At 40.6% G+C, this 23,739-nt stretch overlaps 1 protein-coding gene across 3 annotated transcripts in view; it reads left to right on the plus strand.

Annotated features, from left to right (window-relative positions):
* The window catches only part of HACD2 (3-hydroxyacyl-CoA dehydratase 2), an 84,747-nt gene that overhangs the window by 46,480 nt on the left and 14,528 nt on the right, over positions 1 to 23,739 (plus strand). For all 3 annotated transcript variants that reach the window (XM_032267757.1, XM_032267755.1, XM_032267756.1), the window contains one exon: positions 2,019 to 2,107. In XM_032267757.1, the coding sequence (XP_032123648.1) occupies positions 2,019 to 2,107 (89 nt within the window). The remainder of the gene's footprint in view (positions 1 to 2,018; positions 2,108 to 23,739) is intronic.

Raw genomic sequence — 23,739 nt, forward strand, 5'->3', positions numbered from 1 at the left:
GTTCAAGACCAGCGTGGGTATCATGGATGAAACCCTGTCTCTACTAAAAAGACAAAGATTAGATGGGCATGGTGGCACTTGCCTGTAGTCCCAGCTTACTTGGGAGTCTGAGGGCAGGGGAATTGCTTGAGCTTAGGAGGTGAGGCTGCAGTGAGCCATGATTGTACCACTGTACTCCAGTCTGGGCAACAGAGTGAAATCCTGTCTAACCAAAAAAAGGAGAGAATCTAGTCTGTCTTGTATATCCATACTCCACGTTCTACAAGGATTTGTGGTAGCTCATACAAAAAATTATCACACTATAGTATGCTTCAGATCTGGCGTGAAGTTTTCTGGCTATCGAGTTGAAGAGGGTGACTGAGTTATATAATTCTCATTATTGGAAAGGAGCAAACATTTCTTAACATTGAGCTCTAAAACAAATTTCCCACCTGAGGTTTTGTATGAGAGGCTTTGAGTGATAGGGTGGACATTATACTGTATACTGTTCCTTTGGCAAATAAGGCAATATTAATAATTTTTTGACAGTTTCTTATGAAATCCACCCGATAATAATGATAAGTCTAACTTGAGTTGCTAGTTCTGTTCAGAGTTAAGATAATGCCCATCTGTGTGGCCTTCTGTTGTTTAGCTTAAATTCAAGAATAGACAGAGCTCCTGGCCTTTTGACTGGTCCAGTAGAGCAGGCATTTTGAGATTGTGCTGTCAGGCAAGGGCCTGAACTGCTGTTTGCTGGGCGACTGATTGAAGTAATTGCCTATGCTACAGAGAAACTAAGTCAGAGTTGGTCTGAATGACATGATTTGGGGGAAATTAAGGTGCCCAAGTAGGCGAGTTCACGGGCTAGAGACTGTAGGACCACCTGCAGGCAAGGCCAGAAAGATCTTGACATCAATACATCATAGAAAGTATTGATCAGCTTTTTGTTCACTACTTATTAAAATTTAAATTTACCGTCAAGGGTGTGCTAAGACAGGCACTTTTGTATATTGCTAGTGGGAATATAAATCATTAATAATAAACTTTTTGGAAAGCAATTTGGCAATACATTTCAAGAGCAATACATTTAAAAACATTCATACCGGCTGGGTGCGGTGGCTCATGCCTGTAATCCTAGCACTTTGGGAGGCTGAGGCGGGCAGATCACCTGAGGTCAGGAATTCAATACCAGCCTGGCCAACATGGTAAAACCCCATCTCTACTACAAATACAAAAAATTAGCCAGCTGTGGTGGCACGTGCCTGTAGTCCCAGCTACTCGGGAGGCTGAGGCACAAGAATCACTTGAACCTGGGAGACAGTGGTTGCAATGAGCCCAGATCATGCCACTGCACTCCAGCCTGGGTGACAGAGTGAGACTTTGTCTCAAAAAATAAATAAGTAAAATAATTAAAGATGATTCCAGTGTTATAACCCGAGGACATTAGGAGGATAATTGTGCCATGTAATGAACAAGGTGATTAAAAAAAGGTTTTAAAGATAATCTTTTTTGTTGTTGTTGTGCTTGTTGGCAAAATATTCAAGTAGATAATAAAAGATACCTAACTTAACTATTAAATAGTGCATCACCTCTGATGTCCACGAGCTTCCAGCACTCATTAGACACAAATAGGATTGATTTCTTATCCTTTGTTGCCTATTTGTTTTGAAACCCATATTGTAAAATGTCCTTTTAAAGCCTTATTTTAAAGGGTAGATAGTGGTTTTGCTTTCTCCATCTATACAGTAAGTGTAAAAAATACTGCACTTGGTCAGTGGTTTTGAGAGGCTTAAGAAAGGTACCTGGATCCCATTGTTTGGTAATACCATTAATAATATTATTGTTTTTAGGGAGAAAACTTTTTTTAATACTGACTACATTGAAAATTTAGTCTGTATAGCAATAAGCAATATAGACACCTTTCAGTTGCTCAAGATGGTTTTGGCTCTAAACATTTAAATTGGAATGTTTTAGAAAATGTATTATATATTGAAATTTAGTACAGTACATTTATTTATCCATCCTAAAATTTCTTTCAGGAATTGTTCCATCTTCTGTTGTCCTGACTTCTTTCCAGGTGATGTCAAGAGTTTTTCTAATATGGGCAGTAACACACAGCGTCAAAGAGGTAAGTGTTTATATAGACTAAAATAAAATAATATCAGCACTAGCAAACACTGGTCAACTCTTCTGATTCACGTTTGTTATGGCTAAAGATGGAGTTCCAGGTCATGTCAATATAGCTGAGATAAAGCTCACATTCACTGTAGGAATTGGATGAATAATGAAAAGGGTACCCTAGATATGCAGTGTTGTTAAAGAGAAGACTGATTAAATGGTAAAGTTCTGTAATTTGAGTTCTCATGGAGGTTCAGATGGTGTGGATGTGGTCTGCAACTCAGCTATATTTTTCTGATATCTTGTTTGTATCTACCACACTAAACTCTGGGCATCTGCATTCTTGTTTTATTTGTGAGACGGGGTCTTACTCTGTCACCCTGGCTAGAGTGCAGTGGTGAGATCATGGCTCACTGCAGCCTCAGCCTCCCAGACTCAAGCAATCATCCCACCTCAGCTTCCCGAGTAGCTGGGACCACAGGCATGTGCCACCCCACCCAGCTAATTTTTCTGTATTTTTTGTAGAAACAGGGTTTTACCATGTTGCCCAGGCTGCTGTCAAACTCCTGAGCTCAAGCTAACTGCCTGTCTCAGCCTCCCAAGTACTAGGATTTCAGGCATGAGCCACCACATCTGGCCCAAATCATCATTTTAAACTAGTCCCCTCTTATCCAAGGGGAAATGCGTTCTAAAAGCCCCATTGGATGCCAGAAACCATGGATAGCACACAACCTGATTGCTGCTGACCAAAACACATTTCTGTTTATGTCTTCCACCCGCAAATGTAATGCCTTTTAAATATTTCTAAGCATTTATCATGCTGTGTAGCCGTAACTTTTGCAGTTTGAGGTTCAACAGCACAAATTTCTTTGTCTTTCTTCACAATTTTACTAAAAGATTTGTTCCTACTTTAGGTCTTAGCAATGGGCCAGTAGCATATACAGTGTGGATACACTGGACAAAGAGAGGATTCATGTCCCAGATGGGATGGAGTGGGACAGCATGCGATTTTGTCATGCTGTTGAGAGCAGTGTACAACTTAAGAATTAGAAATTGTTTCTTTCTGAAATTTTCCATTTAATATTTTTGGACTGTGGTTAACCAAGTGTAACAAACTACAGAAAGCAAAACTCCAGATAGGGAGGGACTACAGTATTTCTTCCTCCCATACTTTTGTGTATATACCATTTAATTTTAGCCAACAACTCATAATTTTATCTTCCAATAGTCTCCAGTGACCTAAACTTTTTCCTAACAGTAACTCATTTGCATTCTTAAATAGGTAATTATGTACTTTCAGTACTAATACATAAAGTCAAAGTATTGTTCACTATAAAGTGTCCAATCGCTTTGCCAATACAGTCAGATATTAATTGTCCAGGTGCTAATGCACCAGTTGATATTTTCTTCATGGGCTCTGCTTCTCCTCCTCCCTTCCACTTAGTGACCTCTACTTGGCTTATGAGCACATGTGCCAAAGCAGTAGACAGGTACATCAAAAATGCTTTACAACTCAACTCCAGCAATTCTATTATTCAAGTTGTTGTTAGCAACATTTGCCGGGATTTCCTGGGTAGGCCATTGAAACTGGTTGGCTTGCAAAGCTATTCAGTGTCTCTGTGGATTATAGGTACATGGATCTGGTGTCATCCTCCATAACCATGCTGCCTGCCAGGGACAACCACATAACAGACGGTTTCACATATATTATCACATTTGAGCTTTACAGTAATTTGTTATATACTCATTACATTTGCATATTCAAAATTGTTGTTTCTCTTCAACCAGAGTGACTCAATTTCTGCTAACATTAACATATTTTTTTACCTGCTGGAAAGAAAAGGAAAAGGCACATCATTTTCTGAAGAATGTAGTACAGTATATGTTATTGTATTCCTGTCGCCTATTGGATCCTCTTGTTTTTACATATACACTGTTGATGAGTTGACTTATTCTTTTCACTTGTAATTGGGCTTCAGTGTTTCTGCTGTCCTAGGATCATGGTTATTTTCTCCTCATTCCCTTTTTCTTTGCACAGAACTCCTCTTTCATGATTTTGTTTAGAGCAGTAGGTGCCCTCTGTTTCTGCTCTGTGTCTTCGACAGCTAACTTGAAGAGCCTGTTGCTGTGGCCCTTCAGGCCAGTACTTGCTATCTGTCACCTGTTCCTTGGCCCCTTCTCTTGACCAAATGCTATTTTTCCTGCCTTGGAGTTTCATGTTAGCTATAATTCAGTTTGTTCTGTACAACATCACATATGACTTCCATTCTTCTATTTCCTGAAGCATCTTTAAAGTATCTTTATTTTCCTTAATATTCAGCTTTGTTTACTTTAATGGTGGGAACTATATAATTAATGCATAAGGAAATTGACTTCAGAAATAACTGCTTAATCACATATATCACACTTGCAGTAATATAATTCTTGTAGTAATGTTCAAATTCTTTTCATACTACTATGATTTCTCAGTTTTTTTTTACATCATATTCCCTTCTGAAGTGGACAAGAATTCTTCATTTTCATCTCATTACATTGAATTTGGACTCCCGCTCCACCTTCTCTGCCCTGCCCACTTTCTATGCTCATCTCCCTTCTTTTTCTGTACCTGTACATGATGTACTAGGGTATAGCCTATATAACCTTTTCAGACTGGACTCTACTTTTTTCACATGAGATATATTTCCTTTTAAGAAGCCCTATAGGACATGCATCAATGCTTGTTGTTTTAATTCTCTACCCCATGGAATGCTAGTCACATAGATGGCATGTACATTGTGAAACTGAAAGATGAACAGATGGTTTTCTCTTATGACATATAAGGATCCACCCATCAGCTAGTGTGACACCTTGATCAACAGGGTATTAATGAAAAATATTGAATCAATACACAGAGGCAAGAAAAGAAAAAAAGAATTGTGATCCATATGCTTAAGTGCTTTTCCTTGAACTAACATAACAAATAACCCATCCACCTTCTTCCCTTCAAAGAGACCATATAAATGAACAAAGGAAAGCTCTGGCTTTTGGGAGGCCAAGGCAGGTGGATCACATGATCAGGAGATCGAGACCATCCCAGCCAACATGATGGAACCCCGTCTCTACTAAAAATACAAAAAAAAAAAAAATAGCTGGGCATGGTGGTACACCCCTGTAGTCCCAGCTACTCAGGAGGCTAAGACAGGAAAATTGCATGAACCCAGGAGGTGGAAACTGCAGCGAGCTGAGATTGCGCCACTGCACTACAGCCTGGGCAACAGTGTAAGACTCTGTCTCAAAAAAAAAAAAAAAAAAACCAAAAAACAAGAAAGAAAGAAAAGCTCTGGCTAAAACAGATCAGCTGTGTCCTGCTCCCTTCTGGCTTGCTGCTGGGCTTTGTGACACAACCTACCATTCTTACCAACTCTTCAGCAGAATGCTTACAAAAATCTTGTACTTAGTGTTTAAGAAAGTAGCCTCTAGTTTTCTATAATAGTATTGGTTTCTGTTCGATATGTTATAGTTTACAGAGGGCTTTGTTAAAGTATGTTATGATCATTCTCTCTTGACAACCATCCCTTGAGGTAGGTAGCTTGTAGCCTCCATTTAGAGTTTGGAAGCTAGAGCAGCAAAGTGACTATTAACACCCAACAAATGGCAGGGTCAGGATCGGATTCTGAATCCAAGGTCTTTCCACTGCATCAGAGCTGTCACCTTCTCACCCTTTAAAAACATGATGATGGCTGGGCACAGCGTCTTGCACCTGTGATCTCAGCACTTTGGGAGGCTGAGGCAGAAGGATCACTTGAGCCAGGAAGGGGTAAGATACCAGCCTGGGCAACATAGTGAGATGTCATCTCTACAAAACAAAAAAAAACCTGACGTAAACCTGATGTTCTTAAGTTCTGTTGTGCTGACTTCTCTCACTCCCCTATGGAGTGGAAATGCCTGTGTAAGATCCATAGGTGCTTTTCCTCTTCAACAGTTCCATCATGCCATATGCATATTAAGATATGATTCTCCTGCTAAATCATCTGTACGTCAGATGTACACATCAATTGTGGGCCTTAGGTGCTTATCTGCAACACATTGCTTCTCTGTTTTTATACTGCTCAAATGCTCTGAGATGAATCCTTCCAATTAATCAGCCTCTCTCCTTAAAAGTTCTAAGGCTCTTTCTCAAACTAGGATGTATGCACTATTTGGACCAGAATTACCCAGAAAGCTTATTAAAAACATATATTCCAGGACCCACCTTGCACTTGATACAGAATGTCTGGGAGTGGGACCAGGGAATCTGAATTTTTATTAGGCTTCTCAAATAATTTTAAGAATTCCGCTGGGCGTGGTGGCTCAAGCCTGTAATTCCAGCACTTTGGAAGGCTGAGGCGGGTGGATCACGAGTTCAAGAGATCGAGACCATCCTGGTCAACATGGTGAAACCCTGTCTCTACTAAAAAAAAAACAAAACATTATCTGGGCATGGTGGCGCGTGCCTGTAATCCCAGCTACTCAGGAGGTTGAGGCAGGAGAATTGCCTGAACCCAGGAGGCGGAGGTTGCGGTGAGCCAAGATCGTGCCATTGCACTCCAGCCTGGGTAACAAGAGTAAAACTCCGTCAAAAAGAAAAAAAAAAAAAAAAAGAATTCCAAGGTTTGAGAAATTATCTAATATACCTATGTATTGTGCTATAATTTTTGTGACCTTCTCTTCTTGATTTTAATGTACTTTTCTACTTAGTTTACTTAAAGCGTAATCAAATCTCAGCATCTCTTTTCTAACTCCAAGAGCCATTGTTTCATTCTCAAAGAATGAAAGCCTTAGAGTTTAAACTGCTAAGTAAAGGTACTGTGCTCTCCAAAATCCAGCGCCTTTCCTGATGACTAGTTAAGAGGAAGCTTGAGGAGCCTACCTTATGGTAGAGGAAGATCTGAAATCACTGCACTGAAGAAGCAGCAAGACTGACTTTGGTTTGTTTTCAAGAGAGAAGCCTAAGGAATCCAGCTGCCTCACACTGGGGTGGAGTTGCTGGGAAGGGTCTGTAGCAGGCATGTGCCCCATGCTGTGGGCCAGAGCCGTCAGGGAGATGGTTTCAGAGGCCATTCCCACCTGAGGAAACAGTGCCGACACCTCTTCCTGGGATTCCTCAGAAGTGTCACCTTACCTGGACAGTTGTGTTCTTTTCTAGGTGATTAGCACTCAGTATTCTAGAACGTGGAGGCTTAGCACCCAAAATTTAGGTGAAGGGTTGATGAGTTTGGGCTTTAATGTTTACCTTGTGGCTTAGGACAAGGCACTTCAACTTTGCAAGTCTTGTTCTTCTCATCTGTAAAATAGTAATGATAATATCTGCCCTGTCTGCTATGCTGCAGTTTTTGTGAAGATGAAGTAAAAAGGATCTATGAGAATAAGGTGCAGTATCGAGAGAGAACTCAAGGTCTCCAGCATGCAGGTTTTCGCTGGGCAGCTTTTGAACCCCTTACAGAGCAGCGAGCAGCTGCTGTGCAGAGGATTGCCACTTCCTTCAGTGACAGAATGTAGTTTTCCTTTCTTCCTCTTTCCCTCTTCCTTTCCACTCTTGTAGAAGCCAAAGCACCAGATACATAATGTCCTAGCACCCCAGCTCGCGGTCCTGTTTTGGTTGTTGGGGTTTTTCCTTCCTGCTGTGTCCTCCAGCTGGGTCACAGTGTACTTGTGTTCTTCCTGCCTCTGAGGCTGCTTCCGTGGTTGGTGTGTCTCCTGTGGCCGCACGCCTTCCCTGTTGTCCCTGATGGCTGTGTTGTGAACTTCCCAGCATGAGCCATCTGTGAACATGGTGTCGTGGTGAGGCAGAAAGGCAACTTCTTACCCCCATCATTCAGATGAGGAGATGAGATGCAGTGTCGGGGGCACGCCATTTCTTCCTTCGGCCCTGCGCGTGGACCAAAGCTGTGCCATCCTGTCATCTAGCCCCAGTGCCCTTTCCACAGTGACACTGCGGCTCAGTTAGCAAAGGCCATTGAGTTATCTTCAGTATCTTTTAGCCTCCCCTAAAAGCCATATGTCTAAAATCCTCCATCCTATTCCGTCTACTTGGTTACTTTCTATTTTAAATATTCTTGTAGGTGGATTTACATCACCTTCACTTTTAAAATTAGCACCTCTCTTAAAGGTAAAAAAAAAAAAAAATCCCTCCTTATTTGATTGTTAATCAGACACTGTCAAACTTGAAGCAGCTCCTAGACAAATACAGCAGCACTTTAGTGGCATTTCCACTTAAAGATTGTGTTACTTATAGCCAGCTGGTTCCTTTTGCCATTACCTATATTTAGCATAGATGGTTTTGGCAAAATCAGAATGTCTATTTTTCTCTCAGTGTTTTTCTGCCTGTCCCTTTCCAACATTTTATTGTACTGTGTATAAAGATTTTATTTCAAAATATTGAAAAAATATTTAGATCTTTTAGGTTCAGCGTAGATTCACTTCTCTCTCTCTCTCTCTCTCTCTTTTTTTTTTTTTTTTTGAGACAGGGTCTCACTCTGTCATTACCCAGGCTAGAGGGCAGTGACACAGTCATCTCACTGCAGCCCCAAATTCCTGAACTCAAGCAATTCTCCAGCCTCAGCCTCCTGAATAGCTGGGACTACAGGTGCACACCACCACACTCAGCTAATTTTTTATTATTTGCGTATTTATTTTTGTAGAGGCACGGTCTTGAACTGTTGCCCAGGCTCATTTCCAACTTCTGGCCTCATGCAGTCCTCCTGCCTTGGCTTCCCAGAGTGCTGGGATTACAGGCCTGAGCCACCACACCAGCCAAAAGTAGGCCCACTTCTGCCATCACATGTCGCATCTTTCTCCCACTGTCTTAGTGCCTTTGTAGCTCTTGAAAAATTCCACCGGAACTTAGTTGTTGTCTAAAATATAATATCCTCTGATGATAATTAAATTACATATAAAAGATAGAAAGAGAAAGCAAGCAAGCATCTTCTTAAACCATGGAAGCCAACATTGCCATCACTTTATACAGTACTTTATACAGAACCTCTTTGTCAAGTAATAGTTGGATAGATTCCAAGCCCAGCAAAATCAGGAAATTGGTTTCACTTGTCTTTAATGTTAATCTTGTTCTGCTCTGGGCTCGTCATGACTGCACCCTGTGCCCTCCTCCCCAAGATAACTGTCCCTACAAATACTTAGACATGCAAAGCTTCTCAGGGCCTTTTTTTTTTTTTTTTGCTATCTCACCTCAAGGGCTAAAATCTGATATGCACCATTCCTCATTGTCAATTCTAGTGTGAGAAGGGACATTTATACCAGAAGTCTGCACCGTTATCTTAATTTGGGGAAATCTCATTCCGGAGAGGAAGGGCCAGGTCCTGACCTAATAGCCCCAGAGGAAAATGTCCCACTGTCCTGAGGTTTCCCTAGAACTCAGAACTGTCCCTGCCCTAGCCTACCCCATTCCAGACTGTCCTGGCAGACACCAGTCCCTTCAGGCTTGAGCACTGATCAACGTCTTCCTCTACCTCTGCCCCAGGACTTCCAGATTTTAGGTTTTTCAGTGCATTTAGCATTTTGGTTAGCCTTCTAAAATATTATACTAACACTCTCTCATTTAATTTATCTTCTAGATGTATCCATGGGGTCCCCTACATTATTCCCGTTTTTGATGGTGAAATGTTGGACAAGCTTGTTAGAACACATTCTCTTCAAGCATAAGATGTGTCTATACTGTTGGGTGGTATCTTAACATATGTATTGATGCTACTTTCCCATAGTGGGAAGCCTATTTAGAGCTAAATCTGGTTACTTGCAGTTCTGGGATTAACAAAGATGGTTGACTTTTCACTTTAGGAAACTGTCATAGAAAAGGAATGAGAGTGAAGGAAGAAAAAAGTCATTACCTTGGGCTTAAAATAGTAGCCATATGTGAACACTTGAAATATGGTTAATGTGACTGAGAAATTGAATTTCAGTTTAACTGTATTTTGAATAGCTACATGTGACTAGAAGTTGCACTGTTGGACAGTGCAGCTCTGGCTGTTCGGTGTGACGTTATTTACCGTTCTCTTGATTTTAGTCAATTCAATTTTCCTATATTTTATCTCATGTGTATGTGAATGTATAATTTTTCTTTTAAAGGAACAAAAGCTATAAGGTATTTTGGTATGTTTTCCTTAAATTAAGGGGTTTTTTTCGTATTCTAGATTAAATTGGCATAAAAGTCCTAATTGCAGGTGTGGGAAATGGTGTTGATGGCGTTCTCCTCATGCCCTGCAGAGGCAGCACTTGGCTAGGTGGTTAGTCAGGAGGCCATACAGGCCTCCCCTCTCAGAGGGCTGCAGCTTGGACTCTGTGGTGGATTCACTGTGATAAACTTTGCCATTGTTGAAAACGACTTCACATGCCTTTTCTCTCCTATTTGAGTTAAAAGATGCATAGGAGTACAATCAGCGTTATTATCCCACTGAGTTTGAAGATTCTCATCCCTCACTGTAAAAGTGAGGTGATTGGCATGCATCGTGAGCAGATTAAACTATGTCAGCAAAGACAAGAAAAGTTAAAAACTATTACCTGCAAGCTACTTTTAAGCAGATATGCTCCACAGTACAAGTGGTGGCATTTTTAAAGCATTGATTAATATTCATTTGAAAACTTGTGGGAGGAAGAACTCTCTCTTATTATCTGCTTCTTTGCCAAAACATCAGTCCTTTATGTAGTGTAGCTTTTTAAAAATAAATCTATTTTGAAGTACTAATAGGGGTATCAGAGGGTTTAATTAAAAATACATAAATATGACAAGAATACCAGTACCTTCAACCCCCCGACAGTTGTCCTGCGCAGTGAATTCAGTCAGGTAACTGATCTCATTGGGAAACTTAAAGACCACAGAGGAACCTGAAAAAATTACCCCCCATCACTCCTGTGAAATATCCATACGGTGTATTTCCATTGCTTCAGGGAAGTTCAGTAACCTTTTTAAACTTAACCTATATCAAAAAGCCCAGTAGTCAGAACCTCTCACAGCAAGCTGAGATGGATCACGGAAAAACTAAAGCATATGACTAAGCTGTCTGCATTTTCCAGAGAGAGGACTCTTTCCAAGTCTGGAGTAAAACCCTGGTGTACTTCCGGAATTTGTAAGATGTGCCTTGGTGTACATGTGTGGACTTGCGTGTATGCATGATAAGGGCATGCTTTGCATTTTAGAGGGGAAGAAAAACTAATTATTAGGCTTGTTACACTAAAGATTTTTAACTTTTGTTTTCTTCAGAAAAACTAATTATTAGGCTTGCCACATTAAAGAATTTTAGCTTTTGTTTCCTTCAAGCCATAAATGTTTGCTTATAGCAGGACAAGTTTTGGCGCCTTCTCCCTCTCACTTCCTTTTGCTCCGGCTTATTACCAGAATAGCCCAAAACGTGACAGTTGTGAATCTCTTCTGCCTTCTGCATTGTTGCTGTTTTGTTAGGTCAGGTTTAAATAGTCTTTTGCTAAGGTCATTGCCTTAAAGGAAAGTATGTTCAGAGCCTCAAGTGTAAAAACGAATCAAATTTTTAAATAATACTTTATGGTTTTTAAAACTTTAGAGTTTTCAAATATGTTGCATGACATTTGTGTAGCACTTTACCATCTGTTGCAGAGGCTATCTGCTGGTGGCAGAGATCTGTCCCACAGGATTTTAAAAGAACATGCAAGAAAAGCATGGTGACTGGAGGGTGCATGCCATCTCATACCAGCACCTCAGCTAGAGATTGCCAGATAGATTCAGTATTGTGAGACCTAATTTAAAAAAAAAGTTTTTTTTGTATTGTACTTTAAGTTCTGATTTTAAAAAAAGCACTGTACAAGCCCAAACAGAACATCTATGATCAGGGACCATAGATCACCATTTCGATATTTCTGCTCCAAGAGATGGTGTTCATGGCCTTTTTTCCCTATCTTTTGAAATTTCTGCAATTATTACACTGTCATAGAACAAAAAGAACCATGACATTTCACAAAATATATTGCCATTTTCATGTTCTTTTGACATTTCAGTTACCTTTCTGTTAATGGTAAATCTTCTCCTCTGGAGTGTTGGGTAGGCACATTGGGATACTGCATTTGTAGATTTGGGGGTGGACTGTGGGATGAGTAGGTCCCAGCTCTTTCCTTGGGACCACAGTCACCAATTGCTGAGAATATTGTTCTGTGGGCTATCATTGCTAGAGTTAAAGGACTATCACTTCATAGAATGTTTAGACTGGATTAGCTACATATGACAAAGGTTGGAATTAAATATGACTCCATTCTGATGCAGTGTCTGTGTTTGAATTGAGTTTAAGATAATAGTTGCATGAAAGCTTTTCAGTTAATACCATGCTTTTTGGAGGTGAGCAAATCAAACAGGACTGAGGAAGAATATTGGGAAAGACCAGCAGCTGGTGAGATCCTTAGACATCTCACAGTTGGTAGACGTATGTTAACCTTCAAGTAGAGGAAGAGATGGCATCTCTTAAGCAATACTTAGGCAACAAAAAGCAAAACAAGAACAACACAAAACATTTTATTTGTAATTAAGCCTAAAAGGCAGCCATCATTGTATGGAGTTCCAGGAGTGACTAGCATAGATAGTAGTATCTCAATAAATTGAATTTTTCCTTTCTTGGAATAATAATGCTAACTGCTAAAATGGCAAGTGCTTTGCTAAGCACTTAATATGTTTTTCTGATCTCTCCAGTTTACAAATTAGGAAGCTGAGGATCTGAGAGGATAAGTGACTTGCCGCAGAACATGGAGCCAGGAAGTCTGCAGATCTGTTTGATTCCAGAGTTACATTGATTGGAGTAGAGGCCAGCGGTAGTGAGTAGCTAGGCTAGTTTAGGTACCGACCATCCTTCCCTTATGTTTTCCAGAAAACAGGCTGAACATACAGTAAGCATTAAAGTTGGACTAATGAGAACATTTTAGCATTTAGCATTTAGACACACACAGATCTGTGTGTCTGGCTTTGTCATAAATGCAGAATTAACCATGTATCGTTTGTTGATTGCATGCTTATATAGTTTTTCATTGCATGTTCAGAAAAGTTTACTTCGTGACCAAGAGTTGTTTTGGTAGGGTGGAACATTTAACTAGGCCATTATTCACATCAAAAAATAGTTCTCAGTTATTGTGTTGTAACGGTAAGAACTTTTTAACCAGTTCCCTTTGTCACTGTAGGTTTAAAAAAAAAAAAAAATCTGTGTTGCACATTATTCTCACTTTTAAAGGGCAAGAAGTATTAATACTTTTATAACTCACATTTTTCATAAAATAGGAATAGTATTTTGTCTAGCAGGTACTTTGTCATGGATTTTTAATAAATTATAAAGGACACCTTTACACATGAAATCGTTGTATGAAAAGACTAATATTAGTCTGGATGCAGTGTCTCAGGCATGTAATCACAGCAGCCTGGGAAGCCAAGGAGGGCAGATCACTTGAAGTCAGTTCAAAACCAGCCTGGGCAACATGGTGAAACCCTGTCTCCACCAAAAAATAAAAAATCAGCCGGGTGTGGTGGCACATGCCTATAGTCCCCAGCTACTCCAGAGGCTGAGGTAGGGTAATTATTTGAACCAGGGAGGCGGAGGTTGCAGTGAGCTGACACTGTGCCACTGCACTCTACCCTGGGCGACAGAGCAAGAATCCATCTCAAAAACAAAAAGACATACTCATCCAAACATCTTTTTTTTAACTACCATGTTTGTATCTATTACTATTACATTTAAATATCTTATCAAGGATGAAATTCCTTTTAAATAAGTAGCCAAATGAGTTACATTTTTGTTCAAAAAAGCTTAATCAAGCTATAGAAAGGACCAAGATTGTTGTCAGAACTGTCCTGTTCTCCAGCCCAACCCCTCAGCTGACAGACCAACCAGGCACCAGCACTGCGACCCCTTGGGAGCTGCCTTCCCACCCAAGGCTGTTCCAGCCACGTCGGAGCACATTTGCTGAGACTGCAGATGGGTTGCCATCTATTATTTCTTCATTCTTGTTCATTCAATAAATATTTATTCAGTATTATCTGTGCTCCAGATATTGTGCTAAGCACTAGGTAAGACGCGTGAGAAAAGGAGAGACACAGTTGCTGCCCTCACGGCCTTCCAGCCTAGTGTGAGTCAAGCAGAATCCAGCAGACAGCAAACACCACAGAGTGGGATAACTGCTAAGGCAGAGGCATGACAGTGCTGTGACCACTGGCTCCTTCCTCCGTTACCCAGTTGAGGGTTGAATAAGCTGTTCTGGTTCTTTAGAAACTGCCACTCTCCCAGGCCCCATGGTTCCCCTCATGGAACCAAGTCTGTGAGTTAACACAAAGCACTCAGAACAGTGCCTGGTGCTTAGTAAGTGCTCAATAAATCTTAGCTACTGACTAGGCATGTAAAATGTAACCTAATCTTTCCCAAAAAATTTAATGACAAATTTCTGTACAACTGTTTTGAATTCTGTGTCCTGAGGTTTCTAACAGAGGTATAATTGGCTTTTCACGTGGAACTGAATATGTTCTTTATATATGCTGAAATAGTTTCACAGCTAGCTGGTGAAAATTCATGCATAATTACTTTTATCATTCTTAAGGAATAATTGGCCCTGCTAATACGAACTATCATTATCTTAATCATCATCATTATCCCAATGTAAAGCATTTATTACGAATTTGATTTTGCGTTATAACTAAGCTAGCCCTTCTTCAAAGCAACTTGTGACCCTGCCTTCCATGTGTTTACGGTCTAAGACAATGGTGATGCGGAGGCAGATTGAGGTCAGCATTCCATATGCTGTTCCCTCTCAAGCCACCTTCCATTTGTGTACCCTTGTTGGTGTGTTTTTTTATGACCGTTATGGTCTTTTGTGATTATAAAGCCCACCTCTTCCAGCAGATCCTGAGGCCCCACCTCCAGAATAATATGTTTAGAAACCAGGTAATACTTATATTTCCTTCTCATTATATCCCCAGAGTGGTTGCTTAGTATTTAAGTGTTTTTTAGAAAATAATTTTTCCTGAAGTAATTTCAAACTTAGAGAAAAGTTGCCAGAGCAGTACAAAGAACACTTATATTCCCTTCACTCAGATTGCCCAGTTATTGGCATTTTACTTCATTTGTTCCATTTCCTATTCTCTCTGCCTTTTTTTTTTTTTTTTATTTTAAGGCAAGGTTTCACTCAGGCACCCCAGGCTGGAGTGCAGTAGCACGATCTTGGCTCACTATAACCTCTGCCTCCTGAGCTCAAGCGATTCTCCAACCTCAGCCTCCTGAGTAGCTGGGACTACAGGTGCTCACCACCATGCTTGGCTAATTTTTGTATTTTTTGCAGAGACAGCCTTTCACCATGTTGCCCAGGCTGGTCTCAAACTCCTGGGCTCAAACAATCCACCCGCCTCAGCCTCCCAAAGTGCTGGGATTACAGGCATGAGCCACCACACTCAACCCCTCTGTGTTTTTATATGCACCATCATTTGTTTTTTCTGAACTTTGAGAGCAAATTGTGTGTAGCATCCTATCACTCATAAGTACGTGAGTATGTGTTCTAGACACTCCTATATCACCTACATAGAACCCTCCAAATCAGGAAATCAGCCTTTATACAACACTACTGTCTAATCCAGTATGCTCCATTCAAATTCCACTAACTATCTAAACAATGTCTTTTTTCTCCATTCTGGAATGACAAATATTTAATCAGTATCTTCTGTGCTCCAGGTCTTATGCTGAGCACTGGGATTCATGGGAAAGGAGGCATGTGGTTGCTGTGGTATTCCTGCCACATTTGTGTGATGTTTCTTTGTCAGGTCTCTCCAGACTCCTTCAGTCTGGACAAGTGTCTCAGTCTTGCCCTGTCCTCATGGCCTTGTTTTGAGACAAGGTCTCACTCAGGCGCCCCATTGTGAAACTTTAAGGAATACAGCCTGTGTTCTTTAAAACTACATTGTTTCAGTTTTAAAAAATACAGACTGTAACTTCTCAGCCTAGGTCTATGCAGCATTTGCTCATAACCAATTCAAGCCATGCCTGCTCTTCTCAGGAGGCACACCATGATAGCTTCCCACTCCTGGTAACACTGACCTCTGTCACCTGCTCCTGGTAGTTTCTCCACCTCCAGTTTACCTCCTTTTTATTAATTAGTGGGAATGATTCCTGCCTATGTCAGCCACCTCTGTGATGGTTACCAAATGGCAACTCTATTTCTATTGTTTCTTTTACACATAGAAATTGGCATTCCACTGTAAGAATTAGCTTTCCCTTTCTCTCATTTATTTATTTTATTTATATCTGTTTGGACTCATGAATTCCTATATAATTCAGTGGATTATAGTCTGTTTGTTTATGCTTAAAATTATCTAGTATTTAGCCAGTGGGAGTTCTTCCTCCTGGTCCTCTTGACTTACTTCCATCATCCACGGAGTATTTCCTTATGATCTGGCACAAAAAGATTTCCAGACTCATCTTGTACTTCCCCGGCCCCAGCCTTGGAATCAGCCATTTTGCTAAAGAGCCCTGCCTGGTTCCTTTTAGTAGAGAATGGTAACTTAGGATCCAAGATCTGGGTAGATGAGGTGCTCACTGCTAATGAAATGTCATTGCTTCTAGACCCTCTCAGTAGAGAAAGCTTGTGTACATGTACATACTCATATACACTCACATGCATTTGCATCTAAATGTATTTATATAGCTTTGTGTGTGTGTGTGCATGTGTGTGTGTAAATCATGGGCTCATACTGATCCCTCTAACTGCAGTCTAATACCTCAGTGTTGTTTCTAGCATTTTCCCTTCCATGTTTGTTAATATCTCCTACAACAGCAAGAAGCCCATTTTTCTTAATATATTGATTTTTTTTTTTTTTGCTCAGTTTACTTGTTTGCTCCATGTAACTGGCTTTCCAACCACACTGACCATCTCTTCCACCTGTCACCTCTGTCTCTCCCTCACCACTGCCATCCTCAACTGCCAGGCCTCTAGTTCATACCTGTGTTAACCCACCACCTTCCTTCAGCTCTCCATGTCCTCACTACCTTGAGTTTTGGGCCTCCATACTGTGTCCTCCATGTGGAGAAGGGGAAGAGGTGAGTCTCAGGTGAATCTTAACACCTATACAAAGACATATTTGAGATGATTGGGCTGATCTCTGGAAAACCAGAAGCTTGCCTAGTAAGGTATTTCATTCTTCCTTTTTTTTCTGTTTTCTTTTTTTAATCTTTGTGTTTATGAGTTTCTTTTCATTTTGAATTGAAATCATATTTTGTATTTCAATTTCTGCTTAGCAAAGATAGAAAAGAGAAACAAACTTTTGAGATAGATTTTTAGGGGTCTTGACAATAAGTTAAATCCAGAAATAAAAGAGGGCTTGGCATATAGTAAGAGCTTAGTCCATAGGTGCTGCTATTAAGGAACACCTGAGGCTGAATGATTTATAGAGAGAAGAGGTCTATTTGGCTCATGATTCTGCAGCCTGTACAGGAAGCATGGCGCCAGCACCTGCATCTGGTGAGAGCCTCATCCTGCTTCCACTCATGGGGGAAGGTGAAGGGATCCAACCTGTGTAGAGGTCACATGGTGAGAGAGGAGCCAGCGGATGGTACCTTTAACCAGCTTTGTGGAAAGTAACAGTGAGGACTCACTCACCAACCCCCAGCATTGGGGATCAGATTTCAACATGAGGTTTGGAGCATCAAATATCCTAACCATAGCAGGGCTAAAACAAAAAAAGGAAATGATTGTTAGCAAAACAAGACTCAGGGAAGAAGATTCACGTTAACTTAATTCATTAGGGTTTGTTTCTAGTTCTTAAGTTGTATTTTAACTTTAGTCAGTTGATGCACAACCAGAAGTCATTTTATAGACATATTAAAGATATCTCTGGGTGCTAGTAACCTGTAATTTTTTTTTTTTTTTTTTGAGGCGGAGTCTATCTCTGTCACCAGGCTGGAGTGCAGTGGCACAATCTCAGATCACTGCAACCTCCACCTCCCAGGTTCAAGCAATTCTCCTGCCTCAACCTCCCAAGTAGCTGGGATTACAGGCATGCACCACCATGCCCAGCTAATTTTTGTATTTTTAGTAGAGACAGGGTTTCACCATGTTGGCCAGGCTGGTCTCAAACTCCTGACCTCAGGTGATCCACCCACCTCAGTCTCCCGAAGTGCTGGGATTACAGGCATGAGGCCTTTTATGCTTTACTCAGTCTTTCTCAGTGGACTCTTCCACTCAGTAGTCCCTTAAGTCCAAATCCTATTCTGTATTCTCTTTTCAGAGGTAGGCCACATTTATTGGAGAACTAATGGCTTTCTTGACACTAAGTAAGCATCACATTTACCTCATCAGTTCTTTAGGCTCTTCTTGTAGAGGGTTCCTTTTTAAAGTCTTGATTTTAAAAGAGAATTGTTATCCCCATAACAGCGTGTGTGTGTGTGTGTGTGTGTGTGTGTGTGTGTGTGTACGTGCATGTGAGACCCTAAGCCCAAGAAGACAAGTCAGAGCTGTTCAGGTTTAGGGGACATACCTTGGGATTAAATTCTGTAAACCTCACTTTACTTGTCTGTAAAATGAAGATTTAGTGAGGTAATACATGTTAAAAAGTACTTGGCATATAGTAAGAGCTCAGTAACAATTAGGTATAATTATTTTTACTGCTGTCACCATAAATATTAAAAAGAGATACTAAAAAAGTTCTAATGGGCAAAGGATTTGAATAGATATTTTTCTAAAGAAGATATAAAACAGCCAATAAGCACATGAAGATATGCTCCACACCGCTAGTCATTAGGGAACTGCACGTCAAAACTACCATGAGATACCACTTTACACTCATTAGGATGGCTATTATTTAAAAAAACAAAGCAAAACAAAAACAGAAAAACAAAACACAGCAAATAAGCAGTGGAGAAATTGGAACTCTTGTGCATTTTTGGTAGTGATGTAATGTAAAGTGATACAGCCACTGTGGACAGCAGTTCGTCAGTTTCTCAAAAAGTTAAACATAAAATTACCATACGATCCAACAACTGCACTACTAAGAACATACCCAGAAGAATTGAAAGCAAGTACTTAAACATACTTGCACACCAATGTTCATAGCAGCATATTCATAATCACCAAAAATTGTAAACAGCCCCAATGTTCATCAACAGATGATAAACAGAATGTAGTATATACATACAATGATGTATTTTTCAGACACAAAAAGGAAAGAAATTCTAATACATACTACCACAGAGATAAATCAAACATAGAAATAGACATACTAGGCCAGGCACGGTGGCTCATGCGTGTAATCCCAGCACTTAGGGAAGCAGACCAAGGCGGGCAGATCTCCTGAGGTCAGGAGTTCGAGACCAGCCTGGCCAACGTGACAAAACCCTGTCTCCACTAAAAATATAAAAATTAGCTGGGCATGGTGGTTGGCTCCTGTAATCCCAGCTACTCAGGAGGCTGTGGCAGGAGAATCAGTTGAACCCAGGAGGTAGAAGTTTCAGTGAGTCGAGATTAGACCACTGCACTCCTGCCTGGGTGACAGAGCGAGACTCCATCTCAAAAAAGTAAAGACACATCCGTATGATTCCACTTATATGACGTACCTAGAATAAATAAATTCTTAGAGATAGAAAATAGAATAGTAGTTACCTGGGGGTGGTAAGGGGAGGATGTGGAGCGATGGTTTTATGGGTACAGAGCTTCTGTTTGGGATGATAAAATCCTTCTGGAAACAGATAGTGGTAATGGTTGCACAATATGATGAATGTACTTAATTCTAACAAATTATACACTTAAAATTGTTAAATGGGCCAGGCGTAGTGGTAGCTCATGCCTGTGATCCCAGCACTTTGGGAGGCCAAGGCGGCTAGAACAATTGAGGTCAGGAGTTGGAGACCAGCCTGACCAACGTGGCGAAACCCTGTCTCTACTAAAACTACAAAAAAATTAGCCGGGCATGGTGACGCACACCTGTAATCCCAGCTGCTCAGGAGGCTGAGGCAGGAGAATTGCTTGAACCCGGAAGGTGGAGGTTGCAGCGAGCCAAGATTGTGCCTCTGCACTCCAGCCTGGGCAACAGAGTGAGACTCTGCCTCAAAAAAAAAAAAAAAAAAATTGTTAAATGATAAATTTCATATTATCCACACACACAAAGAAATTACTGAGATCTTAAAATGATAATATGAAAAACCTACCTATACATGTTCTTACAAGGTTGCTTTTTTCCCCTATAGTGTCCATTGGTGATAGACATTAACTCCCTTCTCCCTGCCACCCCACGCAATCTGTCAAAGAAATGTTAAAGAATAACATTTGTAAGCTAGGGAAGTCACAGGAAAGGGAAGGCTGGAGGGGTTAAATGAATCTGTAACAGAGGTTGGCCTATGGGCCAAATCTAACCTGCAATTTATAATATTTTTTACTTTTTTTGTTGGTTGGTTTGTTTTGATTTGTTTTCTATAAACAGTCTTGCTCTCTTGCTCAGACTGGAGTGCAGTGGTGTGATCACAGCTCACTGCAGCCTTAACTTTCTGGGCTCAGGTGATTCTGAGTACCTGGGGCTATAGGCATCCACCACCATGCCTAGCTAATAGTTTTTGCATTTTGTAAAGGGTTTAAAAAACAATGATGAATATATTACAGCAGCCACCTGTGGTGCAAACCCTACATTATTTACTAACTAGCCTTGTACAGAAAAAGTTTGCCAACACCTAATCTAGAGCATTGCTATGGACTGAATTGTGTCTCTTCCCACAAAAAAATTCATACCTTGAAGCCCTAACCCCCAATGCAGTGGTATTTGGCAATGGGACCTTTGGAAGATAAGTTTAGATGAGGTCATGAGGAGGTGGAGCCCTCATGATGGGATTAGCACCCTTATAAAAAACGATGCCATGTCAGGACACATTTAGAAGGTGGCCACCTGCAAGTCAGGAAAAGAGCCCTCACCAGGAACCAACCATGCTCCCATCCTATCTCAGACTTCCAGCCTCCAGAACTGTGAGAAAATACCTTTCTCTTGTTTAAGCCCCCTAGTCTGTGGTATTCCGTTATGGCAGCCTGAACAGACTAAGACAAACATACGACTTTTCCAAAAGCAAACCCTTAGATTTTACCAAATCTCTTCACAAATGAAAGGAGTTTTAAGAAGAGGAAAGAATGCTTGCCATAAAGCTTGGTCAGCGAATTTCTTTGAAATAACCAGCATGATAAGCAGTGGTTCCAAAATGCTAAGAAGAATAGGGTTTCTACAATAGTGGTTTTTCTATGTGGCACCATCTGTTTTTCTTTGACTGTAATAAAAATGACAGCTTTTCATGTACTGATACTCCCTGTGCCTTTTAAAGTCAAACATATGATGCTATTTGTGTGTAAAGGTTTTTCTCTTGCACCCATTTGTTTCTCCAGCTTGAATTTCTATGTAAACTCCCTTGGCTAAATTACACAAGCCGCCTACACCCAGCCGCCTCCTCCCTCGCTTTAGAGCAGGGGGTGGAAACCCGTCTGCAGCATGGAGTATCCAATACGCAGCTCACTGTGCCTGGCAAAGGAAGATTCCCTCACAGGAAGTGCTGCATGGCACCCACTCCCCTATTTGTGCCCATTGTTGCAAATATGCAACTTTGAAGCATGGCTTTATGGCATTTTTGGCAACCTATCCTAAACCTGGCTTTTGTCTCCCTCTTTTACTTAGTAATCCTTAATAAATCTTCATCATCTCCCTTCTCCCACTTTGCCCTAAATGCCCCTTTTCCCTTAAAAGGCAATAATATGTATTTAAAGCAAACTCCTTTTTTCTTTTTTTAAGGGGGTGGGTGTCTCACTATGTTGCACAAGCTGGTCTCGAACTCCTGGTCTCGAACTCCTGGCCTCAAGCCATCTTCTCACCTCAGCCTCCCAGATACTTTTTTATTAAATAACTTTACAAAAGTATGATTTACAAAATTCAACCATGTTAAACGTATAATTAAATGGTTTTTAGTAAATGGACCAAGTTGTGCAACTATTACCGTAATCTAATTTTAGAACATTTCTGTCACCCCAGTATGATCCCTCGTGCCCTTCTAAAAAAAAAAATTATTTTTAAAAATTTTGTGGATACATGGTAGGTGTCTGTTTATGGGGTGCGTGAGATATTTTGATGCAGGCATGCGATGTGAAATAAGTACATCTTGGAGACCTCATGCCCTTTTATAATTAGTTCCCACTCCCAGCCCCTGGCAACCACTAATCTACTTTCTGTCTCTAGATTTGCGTTTTCTGGATATTTCATATAAATGGGATCATATAATGGATGATGATTTGCATTTGGCTTCTTTCACTCAACATAATGTTTTAGAGGTTTTTCTATGTTGTAGCATGTGTCAATATTTCTTTCCTTTATGTTGCTGAATAGTATTCCACTGAACAGGATATATATCACATGTTGTTTATCCATTCACTAGTTGACTGATATTTGGGTTGTTTTCACTTTTCAATTATGACTAATACTGCTATGAACATTTGCGTTCAAATATTTGAGGAAACATATTAAGCCTCCTCTTTTCTTCTTTTTTTTTGTTTTTTTTTTTTGTTTGTTTAAGAGACAGGGTCTTGCTCATCACCCAGGCTGGAGTGCAGTGACACCATCATAGCTCACTTTAACTTCAAATTCCTGGGCTCAAGTGATCCTTCCACTTCACTTCCGAAGTAGGTAGTTCTACAGGTGTGCACCACCACACTGGCTACTTTTTAATTTTATTGTAGAAATGGAGTCTCACTATGCTGCTTAGTCTGATCTCAGCACCTGGCCTCAGATGATCCTCCTGCCTCATCCTCCCAAAGCACTGGGATTATAGGCCTGGGCCACTCACCCATAAACCTCCTATTCTTGATAATTAATAAAATCATATGTTTATATGTTTCTAGTTCTAAATTCAAAAAGCAGCCGAGTAGAACTTCTTATAATCCAAATCCTTTGCCCCTCAAAAAATCCCTCCTAAGCTTAACTAGCTTTTCTTACTTCTGTGAGACTATTGATTATTTTTCTCTGAGTCACTGGCACTTAATAGAAAGGAGCCTCCCCACTTATTATAAAAATGTTCCCAGTTGTTGCTTTCAAAATAGAAAAGTGGCCAGGTATAATAGCTCACACCTATAATCCCAGCACTTTGGGAGACTGAGGAGGGAGGATCAGTTGAGTCTAAGAGTTTGAGACCAGCCTGGGCAACTCAGTGAAACCCCATTTCTACATAAAATAAGAAAAAAAAATTAGCTGGATATGGTGGCATGCACTTGTAGTCCAGCTACTCTTGAGGCTGAGGCAGGTGGATCAGTCCCAAGGAGGCTGTCTTGGGATGTTGAAGCTGCAGTGAGCTGCCATTGTGCTACTGCCTTACAGCCCGGGTAACAGAGCAAGACCCAGTCTCAAAACAAAAAAAAAAAGGAAACGAAAAATATAAGTTATCATCCAATTTAAGGGGCATTGATTCTACATATCCCTGTGTCCAGACCTGTTTCAGGACTGAGGAAGCCACATGATGAGACCTTGGCCCTTGAAGTCCTTGCCATCAAGCAGGGAGTAATAGCCAGAGAACGATTCGCATTTCACATGCTCGGAGTCAGTAACGATGACAGGAGAGCTTGTCAGTTATTCTCTCCTCTCTGGCCTTTTGGATGAAGGAAAATTTATTTTAAGAAGCA

The sequence above is a fragment of the Sapajus apella genome, unplaced genomic scaffold, assembly GCF_009761245.1.
Source record: "Sapajus apella isolate SASKATOON/1434 unplaced genomic scaffold, GSC_monkey_1.0 scaffold171, whole genome shotgun sequence".
NCBI lineage: Eukaryota > Metazoa > Chordata > Mammalia > Primates > Cebidae > Sapajus > Sapajus apella.